The sequence below is a fragment of the Amblyomma americanum genome, chromosome 1, assembly GCF_052857255.1.
Source record: "Amblyomma americanum isolate KBUSLIRL-KWMA chromosome 1, ASM5285725v1, whole genome shotgun sequence".
Taxonomy (NCBI): Eukaryota; Metazoa; Arthropoda; class Arachnida; order Ixodida; family Ixodidae; genus Amblyomma; species Amblyomma americanum.
In genome coordinates this window covers 425,468,106-425,482,166 of record NC_135497.1, presented here as the reverse complement: position 1 = coordinate 425,482,166, position 14,061 = coordinate 425,468,106, and the positions used below count along the sequence as shown (strand labels likewise).

At 49.1% G+C, this 14,061-nt stretch overlaps 1 protein-coding gene across 2 annotated transcripts; it reads right to left on the bottom strand.

Moving 5' to 3' along the window:
• Nucleotides 1-8,018: 8,018 nt before the first annotated feature.
• LOC144103671 (uncharacterized) lies at nt 8,019-9,204 on the bottom strand. Of its 2 annotated transcripts, XM_077636341.1 has the most exons (3): nt 9,091-9,175; nt 8,849-9,019; nt 8,019-8,765 (listed from the first exon to the last, which is right to left on the bottom strand). In XM_077636341.1, the coding sequence occupies exons 2-3, from the start codon at nt 8,885-8,887 to the stop codon at nt 8,508-8,510; spliced, it is 297 nt and encodes a 98-aa protein (XP_077492467.1). In that variant the 5' UTR covers nt 8,888-9,019; nt 9,091-9,175; the 3' UTR covers nt 8,019-8,507. The 2 variants fall into 2 exon arrangements, with proteins under 2 accessions (XP_077492467.1, XP_077492460.1); XM_077636334.1 differs by having other exon boundaries at nt 8,849-9,204.
• Between the last annotated feature and the right edge of the window lie 4,857 nt (nt 9,205-14,061).

Sequence of the window (14,061 nt, the reverse complement as noted above, 5' to 3'; positions counted from 1 at the left end):
GGACAAAGCGTTTTTCTTTTTCTCTTTATTTCTTTCTCCTTTTTCTAGTATTTTTCTTTTGTGCCCATCAAGGGTTCTTGGTCCTTCAATTGCACCCCGCTCGACAAGGTGGTACGTCGAACTGGGAAGACAGGGGTGGGGGATGAATTATGAGCTTTGTGTAAGCGGACGGGCAGCGAAGCTTGAAAAAGATGCCGCTGGCGGCAAACGACCGAGGTTTGTCGCGCCGGAATTCCTAAGGTCAGCATTGGCTCTGCAAGGGGCGATGGAGATCAATACACCCGGACTTTCATTAATGCCGTGAGGAATTGTTATTAAGTTTGTAAATAAAGTACGACTCGCGTTGCTCGAGATCTCTTTGTTGTGGAACCCACCCTGTAGGACTGTTAACTTAATTGCATCAAATGGGTCGTTTTTCTCATTAATATATGTGTTTTAACAAGGGGAGGTAGGGATAAAATATGCGCGCGGTGGTTATTAAAGCGAATTCGTATAAAGTTAACGGCCTGCCCAATGTACTGCGTACTGCACACACTGCATCCTAGGAGGTATATTACGTTGCAGAAATCCCAATCAGAGTTGTCATTAATTTTCCATTTGAATCCTGAAGCTGTGCTTATTTCACAGCTTGATGTTTGTAATGTGTTTGCAGACCTGGAATCTACTTTTTCCACAAGGTCGACACCCCAAAACCGGCTCTTTATGTGACTGAGTGTATTAGAATGTTTCGAATGTTTTTCGGTCGTCTGTAGACTGCATGAGGGAGAGCAGTGAAAATTTTGGCGAGGCGCTAGCTCGCTTTGTTTGAGAATGTTGAAATGTTTTTTTGAAGATTTTGTTTACGTACGTTAGGCGGCTGGGTTACTGGTGAAGGGAAGTACGAGATTTGCCTGATGGTCTGTTTGCTCGCTGTATCAACGTCACTCCAGTATTTGCTCTCGGTTGGGTTTAGATGTCCTTTGAATGGCATCGTCGGCAATGGCGACGGGTATCGCTGCTTAATGAGGACTTCTTGCATGCGTTTGGAATTTTTTACGAAGTCTTCATCTTGGGAACATATTCATTTAGATCGATGTGCCTGAGAGTATGGGATGCTTGTTTTAGAGTGACGAGGATGGCAGCTTTGGAAGTGTACGTATTGTTGACGGTCCGTCGGTTTTCTATATACACTGGTGGTGAGTGAGCTTTCGTTTACCAAAATCTCAACATCTAGGAAGTTAATTGTGGTGTGGGCGCACGTGTAAGTGAAAGATATGTTGGGGTGGACGAGGTGTGTCAGTCCAAATTAAAAAGATGTCATCCAAGTAGCGTTTGTATAGGGTGGGCTTAATGGGACAATCTTTCAAAAATTTAGACTTATTACTATGCATGAAGATGTTGACGTAGGTGTGGGCCATCCTTGTACCCATGGCTGTGCCGTTAATTTGTGAATAGTGTTGATTGATGAATTCGAAGTTGTTTTATTCGAGTACGATTTTCGACAGTATTTATAAAACACGTGGAGCAGGGGAGCATCAAAGCACACTCCAAGGGAATGTTGAAAATCCGCTGCAGCACGAAGAGGCTCATGACTGAAAAAATGCAGATGCAGGAACCATTGGAAGCAAGCTGTTGTCAATGCACAGTGTTTAGAGTAAATGGTACCACAGGCCCACAAAGCGCAGATTTTGTTTAAAAAATCGGCCGTCTTGTTAGCATCAATGCCGCTGTGTCCAGGTATCCAGTGAAAGCGCATTTCTTTAACATGTAGTGGAATGAAAAATCTTAGAGAATGGCCCAGAAGAGCGTCCTTCGAGCCTTCGAGTGAGTCAGGACAGAAAGGCTGTCAGCAAGTATAATGACATCAGTAACGATGCATGAGACCTTATCTATAGGGCCAACTGAACCCCTAGAAAATGAACAGCGAATATAGGTGTATAATCAGGGGCCCGAAACGAATAACTTCAATCTAGAGCCAATAGCTGCCTATAGGCGACTTCATGCAAACATTTAAAGCGAAAGCCTTTAATGGCTCTCGTTATCCATCCGTCCGCGAAATCTGTCACACTATGACGTCATCAATGGTATAATAATTGATATAACCCATATAGTCTTAGCAATTAAGAAGTAATTGTTGATTAGAAATTGCGCATTAGTTTGTAATTACACATTAATTTGTGAAGTAAATTAATAGCTCAAAACGAAACGTTAAAAATAAAAATAAATAACAATTTTAAAGAAACAAAAATAAAAAGGAAAAATTAACTTATGTGACAATGCAGTTTCAGAAGCGAAAAATTAAAAATAATTAAATAAAAATTAAAAGAAGCAGCCACAGTGGGCGCAGAAAGGCTTTCGCCTCGCGCACTTTACATCGCCAAAGTGACCACTGAATTTAAAAAAAAAAGTGCCTCTTCGTACAAGCGATTAATCGCCTTTTCCCGGTTCGCCCTGCACCTTCGAGCAACAATTTCATCCTATGAAGTTGTCCGACGCAACGCCAGAAACGAGCTGATCACGAACAACAGTGTTCACGGAATTGTCGAAGTCGCAGTTCTACGCAGGTTCGCGTAACTGAGCAATGTAAACCTGCAGCTGACAGGCTCGCCAGGGTTCTGTAAACATATCTTGAACCGCGGTAGCGTTCCGTCGTGGCTGAGGACAGACGGTTGCAAGTGCTGAGCGCGGTTTGAAACGTATCTTCGCCTTTCGTAACTTCACTTATGGCGAATTCCACTGGTGGATCTGAAGTGAGGCGCTCGAATCGCAAAAGAGCGCCCCAAACCGCCTCGGAGCAGATCCGCCACTGGTCGGCGTATCAACCTTGTGAGCTCCGTTGGAACGGAGTTGCTCCAATCGACCAGCGGAATTCGCGCGGTCGGTCCAGGTCGACCAGTTGAACTCGAATTCGTCGTCGCGGAGCAAGAAAAGCTGCTCCAGCACGACCAGTGGAAATCGCCATTAATTTAGGTCCCTGCTCCTCCTTTTTGCGCTCTTGGCAGGAGGCGTTAATTGCGGAACGACGCTGACCTTCGACGCCGCGCGACTGCAAAGGCATGGCTTTGCGCCGGGTTGCAGCAAACTCAGGCCAGACGCCTCTAAGTAGGTAGAAAACAGTGCCTTCCACTGGTTCCATGGTACTGGTGACTGGCCCGGTGTTTCTAGGAATGTACGAGGGGGCGTAAGATCCCGTGCAACTCATAGTAACTGTTTACCTCGTCGACACGTTGTTGTATTGTAGATGCAAGATCGAACGACACACCGGAGCGACCGATGTCATGATGACGCCAAGTTTCCGCCGAACCCCCCCCCCTCTACTTTTCTTGCGTCACGTATACGTGGTGTCAAGAGACATGCATGTGACTGAAACTCTGAAGAAGCGAAACTGAAAGTAAGACAACCGAAACTGAAAATAAGAGAAGAGAAACTGAAACTGCCGCACAGTTCATTGCCTGATGGACACATGCAGTGTCACGTATTATTTAACGTCTTCATAAAACCGCTGTTTGTTCTTCTATAGGATTAGCAGCATTAGTATATGTTTGCTATTAATGACACCCAGGTAATGAACATGATTTACCAACTTAAGTAGTGTTGGTTCTGGTGTAACACACGAAAAATTTATAGGCATGCCTTTGTGTATACGCCAGAAATGAAATTGTGAAGCAAGCCTTGAAACTGCCTGTGCATTTCTCATAAAAAAAAAGAAAAACATTATCTTGTTTTCAAAGCATGCGTGTCATCTATATCAGATGTGACTAATGTTGAGCTATAACTTTAAATGGCTCATGCTGGCTGCCATCAAAAATCACTTTTTTTTATTCAACAAACCTCATAACTCATTTCTGTCACGAAAGCAACGAAATGCTTCACTTATATCTCATTGCTTTGGTGCAGTCATGGTTCATTATGCAATGTAAAATCTGATTCACGAATATTTTTGTTACTTGTTGCACGATACGTTTGTTCCTGAAATTCAGCACATCCACAGTATTGCGTTCCCGCGCGGCTTTCTTTTTTTTAACTGAGTACAGGTGAATAGCCACCGGATTCTTGGCTGATCGCCCAGTGTAGGTATGTGCCATCTTTTGATAGGCTAACAACATCAACAAAATTCGTCTTTCACTTCCAATCATGTGTGCTGCGGTATACTTTTTCTTCGACTTTGTATTGATTCCATCCGTAGTAGGCATGGGAGGCATTGGCCACGCTATCAGCTTCCGCAAGTTAGGTTCACGCAGAATTTGTTAGCTCCGCTTCAAGTTGATCTGATCTCCTTGCAACGAGTTGCTGAAGAAAACGGGTGGACGGGGCAGTGCGGGAAGAAGAGTCGTCGAAGGAAGACATTTGTAATGTTTCTTGAATATAGCCAAAGTTTCTGTTACCGTTATTCAGTTTTTGTCCCCCTGTGATTTATCAGCTATTATTCGAACCCCCAAAGTTTAAAGTTCAAAGTAGTAGCATTACTTTTAAATTCAGAAGAAGCTACTAAACATTACAATTGGGATATATTCGCAGGATCTGGCTTGGAGCTATTCTGTTTGTATCCCTGATTATACTCCTATATTCTTCGTAGATTTTTTGGTTATTTTGGCTCTTCTCTTAATTCCCAGGCATGTAGCTTGAGTTCTCATTCTTGCAGACTGCCTTTCAGTTCTAGTCTCCAAAATTCCGGAAAATCGTTATTGAATTGGTCGCTTAGGTTTTATGTTCCGTGCACAGTGCGTGAGATCCACTTGGTCTGAGTACCTGCCTATTCGGGTGTTTATTTTAACGAGGTGGCTGATTTATTGGCAAGGTCAGCTCTCAGCGCTCCTGTAATCTTTCCTGTCCTTCACCTCATTATGTTGGAAACTTCACGTTTCCAGCGGTTCCAACATATTTCAGCCAGCTTGAGTGATCCGTTGCTCAATACCGTGGATTTTCACCACTTAAATTACCCATGGAATGTCCAGTGGTGTAAATCAAGGCGTTGCGAGGTGTCAGTGACGCTTCTGCGATGCAAAATCCCTCACTTAAATTTATACTTGCGCCGATGCGGGTTCGCTGCGACAAACCTTTGTGTCTCATGTGGGCTAGTTGAAACAATAGGTCATTTTCTCGTCTCTTGCCGGCGGTTCGCAGTTCAAGGAAAGCAGTATTTGGAGGTCCCTCTTTCGAGGTTAGGCCTCCCTCTATCTCTTCCAGTTCTTCTCTCGTTCGGTGCGAGCGCCAAGGAATTCCCGTTAAGCAGTGTTTGTGGCTACCTTCATGATCGCATAAGTGCGACTGATCGGTCACCTTGTTAGCTGCATACAAAATTCTGTTGCATGTCTAAAATGCTTGATTCTATTCTCGGTAATTCAGATTTCTTAAATTTTATTGAATTTTCCAATTTTTATTCTGATTCAGTCTTCTACGCCGCCGCCTCACGTCTTTTTTTTCCCCCGTGCAAATATTTCATTGGCAATCTCCACTGTACCTTGGCAAATCCCCCCGCGTGGGTATGTGCCATATATATTTACTGACGTGAAGAAGAAGAGTGTGGGCTACAAACACTGTCTGTACTTGTGCTCTTCCTTTTATTTGTTGTCTGTTTGCATTGTAAGGCATTAATAGGTAGAAAGGCATGCACGTAATGGGCATACCCTGTGCGCATGAATGCGGAAGATGGTCATGGTTGTCCAAGCATTGCCATCAAAGCAACGGGACCTTCAAGAAACAGCTAGGATATGGTTGTGACCCCTCACATGCAGTGATACTCACACAATTTGAAAATGTTGCAAGTTACAGCAGTCCCGTGGTTATATTGCTGCAAAACAATTAAGCTAGCCCATTCCATTCATGCGGAAATATTTTTAGAGGCTGCCAAAAAGGAACATGTCAAAAAGTTACACGTCCTGTTTCATTGTGTTTGAAATGAGGCTTAAGATTAAATTAATGTTACAAATACGCGCTGAAGAAATGAAACGATTAAACTCTCATGTGAAGGAAATACAAAAGGGTATATTTACGAAAACTTATTTACAAGCTAAAATAGCATCGCACACACACTCTCACGGGTTCCTTGTCGTCTGTCACTTGACTGAGTCGCCTCCAAGCGCTGCAGGCTACCGCGCACCTGCAGTGCACCGGAAGCGCACACACACACAAACACACACACTCTCACGCGCACACGTGCATGGGTCCACTTGAAAGCAGACGCCGCACGGCTCTCCGGTTCGTACTTCTGGCAGCGGCGGCATTTCCCGCGGCCCTAACGACCACACCAATAAGCTAACGAAGCGGGCGCCCATCGGTCCGTTCGCAGAACGGAGGGTGCCGCCAAGGACGCACTCCCGCACCGAAAGCACACATGCGGGCACAAAAGAACGCTCGCTGCGCAGAACGACACTCGCAGAGAAACACATGTATATGAGAAATGGCTCCTTCTTACAAATGATGGTGGTAAACGAAATGAACAAGCAACTGCTGTGCAATCCATGCACTGTCATGCAGTACTTACACAATCACAGTCCAGTGACTGCAGAGCGGTCTGCAACCAGTAACTTGCAAAAAAACTATACTATGCAGCGAGCTTGTTTGCACGGTATTTGTTACATTTATCGAACGATCACATGAAATTGGTATGGCTATTTCTACACAGTGCATTTCCTAAAGACTCCTTTCTGCCATACTGTACTTTTTACCCAAAATGCTTCTTACAGAGTCTTAAATTGTTACGTACGCGTATAAAGATGTTTGTAGCAGGTGTGTGAGCCTGAACAAAAAAAAAACCTTTTATTTTCCTTAATTCTTCAGTATTCCTGATTATGACGACATATGGGCATTTATATGTTAGTACAATTTTTTTCACGCATCACAATTAACTGATGCACCGATGTGTTTGGTACACATTCATCTTCAGACATTTCATGTCTGTTTGGTCAAAAAAATACGAAATAATAGTTGACGGCATTAGTTTTGACTACCATCACACAGCATGCTCTTAAAATTCCTCTAGCTGTTGTACAGAAGTCTGTAATTGGCTTCATTGCATAGCTTCATACTTGAACTATTTAAACTCTGCAAACTGTTCTTTTTACCGCACATGGCATGCGAAGCCGCGTGGGAACGGGCGAGGAGGATTCGGAGGTACAGCTGCAACTTCGCTGGAATCCAAAGACAGCTAGGCACTTGTCACGGTTAATTTCAGAAAGGCGGCTATGCCCCAGTAAAGTTGCGTAAGGTCTTTCCTTGCAGACCTTACTAAGTTCCTTCACTTCGCACCAGAAATGCTCACCGCCCGATTTTCACGGCAATGAATAAGCTTGCAAGGAATGTTATCGGCGGTCGCACGTGCATGACAATCCTTTCGACATGCGTGACGATGCCCACCGAAGGCATTTCAGGCTGTCGAAGGGACTTGTACGCTGGCTAAGCGAAGAGCGCGGAACATGCGTCACTGACAGCCCCCTTCCTTTCGCCGTCTTGTCCATCGTGCGTCGCGCCGAGCCCGACAAAGAAAAGGCCGTCACCCCCCCCCCCCTTCCCCTTCTGAATCGAGGGGCGGGGGGGGGGCGGAAATTCCGCAAATAGTTTCCCAGAGGCATCCTTTTTTTTTCATGGGGTCAAGGAAGGTGGCCCAAACAGTGCGAGGCAACGTTCTCTGTTCATTCTAGAGAAGCAAGCTTACACTGCAAAATTAAACCTTGTCTTTCTCTTCCAAATGCAATTAACTAGGAGTCCTGTCCAAAACCATTTCAGGTTGTTATGTGGGCACCCCCAACCTTTTTTATTTCCGTGTAACTCCAGCACTTCTTCACCTTTGTCATTGTAGCCGCTATTGTTCAAGTACCATGCAACATCTTGTTATTAAAGGACCTTTTTAATTGGAAATGAGAGCATGTGCACAGGATGGAAAGCGCGTGATCTGCCAGGAAACACTAAAGCGGCCCCGAGAAGGGATCTTTATTAAGGATGCCAGCCATCTTGGGCCTCTCCACTCGGCAACGACGACAAAGCGTGTGCGCTCCCTATGGTTAGGCCCCAGCTGTGGAAGCCATCCTCGGACACGACCATGACCTTCGACATCTGATGTTTTTATTTAAAAACACAGGGACCAAAGTCGTGCTGTATGCAGTGCAATCGCCATGTGGTTCCATAATCATCCATTTAGCCCGGCTCTTTGGACGGATTCAGGAAACGACTGAAAAGAACAAAAGTAACGAGCAAACAAAGGTGCGCTGCATAAAAGTTAGAACGTAAAGAAACGAAGGCACGCTGCGCTAATGCTGTAGCGAGGTCTAACATGTAAAATTTCGCGGCTGGCGTCGATTTCTACTAAGCGCGAGTAGTGCCTACGGAAATAAACAAAGGCGCACTGGAGATGGGTAAGTCTATACAAGCACGAGTTTTTGTCTCTACCAGCGATTTACTAGCTCACACCGCGCGATTTTGATGTCTGGCGTCGATTTCGACAGAGAGGGAATACGGGCACGAAACGGGACGCTCGCGATCTGCCAGGAAACAATGAGGTGGCCCTAAAAAGGGCCGTTTGCAGGAGCACTTCAACCGCGACCTGCAGCGGCGTGGCGGCGCGGTGAGCAGTAGGCCCAGCAGTGGTCCGTCTTGTGCCCTTTGGCTCCGCACCGACGACACCGGTGCACGACGTACACCTCTCCTGGTCTTGCCCTTGAAGCCGACGCTATCCCTGGTCCGTAGATCTTGACGAGGGCCGCGACGATAATCTTTGACATCTGGTCGATGCCCCGGTCTGCGGCAAACAAGGACAGCATCGGCTCGCCAGAAGCATCCAGGAAACGATGCTGCAAAAAAAGTTACGTTACAAGCGCTGCAATTTGGCGAGTTCTGCACGAGAAAACTTGCGAAAACGTTGTTCAACCCTTACCTCGTGATTGAGAACGTGCACGCCAGACAAGCGCTTCATCGTGGCTGTCAGACGGCGGTTCAGATGGCGACGCCGGCGGTCCTCAAACCGCACCTTATGTGGGTCGTCGTAATGGAGTTGCAAAATTTTGAACACCAGCACGACGTGCTCCTGCAGCAGGAAAACGAGGTCCTGGAATGCGCAAGGCATGTAGGTAAGCGGTACAGCACTTCATGAAGCGAAATTTGAGATAAAATGCGTACCTTTATGTCGCTGGCGATTTCTCGCGGGTCAGCGCCTTTTGGGGGTCATCGCAATGTCGTGGAAGCAAGAACTGTACAGAAATTTGAGCTGGCTGCGCCGACGAGCGCACCACGCAAAAAAAAAAGCCATACCTGGACAGCTTCCGAAACGCGCGCGCCGCCGCCTACGCTCACGAAGAGAATGCCCGCAGACCACGCACGCCCGGCGGCCGGCCAGCCGGCCCTAGCGATTCCCTAGGCACTCTAGGGACAGGCCGAGAGAGGCGCGGCGAACCCACGTCCGGTTGAGAACGAGGGAGAAGCAGAAAAACGTCACGGAGAAGCGCATCCCATCGACCAATCAGCGTTTCCAGCCCACCTGCACCGAAACGCTTCTCTCTTGACAGCGGAAACAGCGCACAGCGCCGCGAGCTCGGTCGCGGAACAATGGCGCCTCTCCCTGCCTGGTTGCGCGCGTTGCACGGCCAAAGGGCTGGCTGATTCGGGCTTCCTTCTCCGCTGTGCGTTGGGGCGCTTGGCGTCCCTGGGAAGGCGGTTCAGAAAACGGTGCAGCGCAGGCTATCCGTCTCCTGTAGGAGTAGGGATCGAGAGCTCGTTCGCTCAACTCCCATACTTCCTTTTGCCCGCTAACGGCTGCAGAGGCAGCGTGTGCGGGTGGTCGCCGGTTGGGTCGGGGCATGGCCCCTCTCCATGCACAGCGTTGCTCGAGGGCCTCGCTTGCCGGCGGTGGCGGACGATAGGCGCGCGCGGCGAGAATGTCTCCTTGAATGCGCTTTGCCTCGGCGGCCAGCTCCTCAAAATCTCGGAACCGGCCTCCGCGCAGGTATGCCGAAAAAGTCGGATGTGCCTGCCTGATCGTCCTTTCCACACGTTCCTTGTTCGAGGCTCTGGGCTCGGCGATTGAGAAAAGGTCCTCCATCGCACGTACGTACTCCAGGAGTGACTCATCCGGAGCCTGTGTACAGAGCTCCAACTCTCGCCGCATCCTACGCTCATATTCAGCGGGCAGGAATTCGCGCAAGAATGCTGCACGGAACTCCTCGAGAGTCGCTGCCCGGTGGCCGGAAAGCCGATGCCACCTAGCCGCGGTGTCAGTCAGTGCTGCGGGGATGATGTGTGCAAGCACAACCTGATCAGTGAGACCCATAGCTCTCTGGTAATGGGTGAGGGACTCAAGGAAATCCCGGGCACTGAGGAGGTCATCATACCCGCGGTATGTTGGCATGGGCAACTTGACCGCGGGGTGAGACAACTTCGGCGCGGCCAAAAGGGTCTCAACCGCCCCTGACAGCTACTGAATCATCTGGGCAGCACTTCTTAGCAGCGACTGCGCCCCGGCCTCAAAGGAGGCTTGGGCGGGCTGCACGAACGCAGGTGGCAAGGCGCCCAGTTCGATGAGCGGCGCGGTTTCCACAGGGAGCCGGGCCAGCGCCTCACCGTTCCCAGAGCAGAGTGGACCGCTCGCGGGGCACGGCTGCTGCTGTGCAGGACGGCTGGTTGCGGCAGCGTCGCACGCACCGCTTTCGCACGGGGCGCAAAGCACGCACAGCGGAGGCATGTGATTGACGGGTGCACCGCAGGGTGCTCCCGATACACCTCCAATGGGAGCTTCGTGATCGACGTTGGGGGTAGTACCGCCGTATGCCCCAATGGGGGCCGCGGCCAAAAACGGTGTTTGGCTATTCGAAGAAACAGCCGCCAACGGATCAAAGGACGCTACGACTCCTAAGGGAGCCGACACGTAGCTGCCGAGTGCCCCGATGGGGGTGGCAGACATGGTGCGCAAGCGTGATCTTCAAGGCGACCTGCTCGGCAAATGTGCTATCAAAGGCTAAGAGCCAGTGACTTATCACGTTGGGCACCAGTTGTGGGTTTCTCAGTAGGCACAGGCCACTACCCACGCGGGTTCGAGCTTCGCGCGAGTCAAGGGCCCCGATCAGCCGTCACCACACGCACCCTGGGACACCGCTGCGGCGGCGTTCAGGCCCCACGTTGGGCGCCAGTTGTGGGTTTCTCAGTAGGCACAGGGCACTACCCACCGCGGGTTCGAGCTTCGCGCTAGCCAAGGGCCCCGATCAGCCGTCACCACACGCACCCTGGGGCATCGCTGCGGCGGCGTTCAACCTCTGCAGAGAGGAGAGCGGCTCGCCGCAAGAAACAGGCCTCCAAGTTCACAAAAGAGACGTTTATTGACGCCGTCCTCCAGCTGTACATACACACACTCAACAGTCACCCCGTCCCGGGGAGCGCTCAGAGCAAGGCTCCGGTGCGCGCTCGGGGCAACAAGAGAAATGCGCGCCGCTAGCACGCCGCTGCAGGAGATTGTCCCCGCGGCAGTGCTGTGATCTCTCTCGTGTCGGCCGTTAGGCCCTTTGCGAGAGAGAGTGGGCAGTCAACGCAAGGTGCGCCTGTCAGAGGTCGTTGGACCCCTGGACAGGCTCGAGCCGCGGCGGATCGAGGACCCACGCTGGCGAGCTCGAGTATGAACTGGTCCGAACGGCAGAGGCCGGCCCGTACGAACAGTAACGTACGCACCTTACGCTGTCTAGGAGGGGTCTCTCTCTCTCTGGGCCCCGCTCGGACGGTCGCGTGCCGCGCGACCACCCAAAACGGGTCCTGAATTCCCGCCAAAAGTCACCAATGGCAAAGGCCCTTGGGAAGCCGGGGGCGGAGCTGCGGCCGAATGACAGCGATTAGCCACCAGCCGTCTCTCCGCTGCCCGAGGCGGGAGAAAGGGAAAGAGAGCGACGCGGAATGCCGCGCAGACACCACGGCGGGAATCTAGCAGGTTTCCCACAACACTCATGTCACATGCACGCGATATGAGCGCACTCGTTAATGAGTGTGCTGACCTGAGATATTATGTAGGCTGTGGCACTAACTGGCCTGGGTTGTACGTGAGAGAGGTGTCCCCAGTGCTGGCTCCACTTGCGCTCAAGTTGCTTTCGTGTGGTGTGAATGGGCGACAGCCATTTAGTGTGTGTGTGTGTTCATGAAAAGTCTGTCCGGTCCCAGCAGTGTTTGTGCCTTGTGAAAAGATGTTTGTGTGCTCTGCAGTGTAGAAGTTGCTTACAGCGGTGGTCCTGCTTTCCAGTGGTCTGCTCACAGTGTGTACAGTTCTAGTCTGCAGCCAAGTGGCACTAACTGGCCTGGGTAGTACATGAGTGAGAGGTGCCCCCAGCGCTGGCGCCACTTGCTTTTGTGTGGCATGAATTGTGCAGTGTGAATGGGCGACAGCCATGTAGGGTTTGTTAGTTCATGAGACGTCTCTGGTACTACACCTTGCGCAAAGGTAAAAGTTTCTTCTAGTGGTGGTCCGGCTTTCAAGTGGTGGTGTGCTCACGCAACGTGCAGCTGCAACCTGTAGCCCAGTACCACAAACTGGCCGGGTTGTCATGCGAGAGAGAGGCCCTGCTGATGCTGTTGCTACTTGCATGATGTGAACCGGTGTAACGGTATATAATGTGATGGCGCAGACATTTCTCATGTCTGCTGGTGCTGTTGGTACCATCACACCTAATATTAAAACAAACTTGGCTTTCCCCATCATTTACTTGGCTGAGTGGAAGTCAGGCTGACGGAATTTCTCGCTACCTTTGGCGGTGTCCATTGATAGTGTGCTCATACTGTGTACTAAAATGTAACCCAGTGATGCACTTCAGAAATGTGCACACAAAAACATTATCCAGACAAAGATATGATCCAAAGTGCTCAATTTTGAAAATGTAACTGGTGACTGTGATGCAATTTCAGTTCGTTGAAATGTTGACTGGTGTGTCTTTGCATAAGGTTTCAAAGGCTTCTCGAGCTTGCAGAAATCAGTCCGCATGTGCATTGTCTTAAGTGCGGAAAGAAATTTGCAAGACATCCGGTCTGTCGGTAGTAAAAATGAGCCAAAATCTCTTCCTTGTCATGCTCAGATGGTTTGTGCCCTTGCATATATGCGGTGCAGGGTGGCGATGTGGCAGCTGACTGTCTTAGTGCCCTTGCTTTTCATGCTGCCTTCTCTGCACTTCGCCTGCTTGCATGCAAGCACGTCGTAGTATATTTATTTATTGGAACCCCGGAGTTGGGATTTTAGCAGGGTGGGGATAAAAACTAAGCAGTTTAACTAAACAGGCAAAAGTAAACAAAAAGTGCAAGTTTAAGCTCTTGTGTACCATTAGGAATACAATAATTAAACTTATACAACAGAACAGTGAAATAGCAAATGCAATAAAAACTAGGTGATATGTTGCGAGAACAGCGTCAGCGACGGCTGCTGCACTTCATTGTTAGGGAGGTTATTCCAATCGGAAATAGTTCGCGGAAGGAATGAGTATTTAAAGCAGTTATTTCGAACCTGAAAAGAGTTAAAGGTAGCTGGTGTCGTTGTGGCGTCGCATATCCGGACAAAAGAACAAGCAAATCGGTAAGCTCCGTTCTGTAGTCCTTTGATTAATTGATACATAAATTTAAGTCGTGCGCAACGGTTTCGCACAGTTATTGTCGGGAAGCAAGCTGGGATTAAAAGATGTGTTACTGATGTACGTCGGTAATTGTTATATATGTATCGTGCCGCCCTCTTTTGAACCTTCTCTAATGTATTTCTGTTAGTTTGCGTGAACGGGTCGTAAATAATAGCATAATCTAAGGTAGGCAGAACAATGCATTTATAAGCAAGTAGACGTAGTAATTTAATCAAGCAGTTTAACGTCGTGGATTGACACATGGGCTGCGAGGGACGCTGTAGTATAGGGCTCTGGATTAGTTTAGACCGCCCGCAGTTTTTATAGCACATGCCAACATCGCACACCACACTGCCGCCTTTTGCACTTTTGCAGAGGCAAAATGCGGCCTCCTCTTGTTGCGTTGCCACAAAAATGGTCTGCTCGCATGTTTCAGCACCTTTGTCGCTTTTCTGGTGCTCTGCACTTGGGCACTGCACAGAAGCCACTGCAGTAGGTGACTGCTGCTGCATCCTATTTTTCA

Coding starts and splice junctions, on each gene's coding strand:
- LOC144103671 (XM_077636334.1), bottom strand. CDS start 9,037: ATGCCTTGCGCATTCCAGGACCTCGTTTTCCTGCTGCAGGAGCACGTC. Junction 8,766..8,848: donor TGCACGTTCTCAATCACGAG/GTAAGGGTTGAA, acceptor CTTTTTTTGCAG/CATCGTTTCCTGGATGCTTC.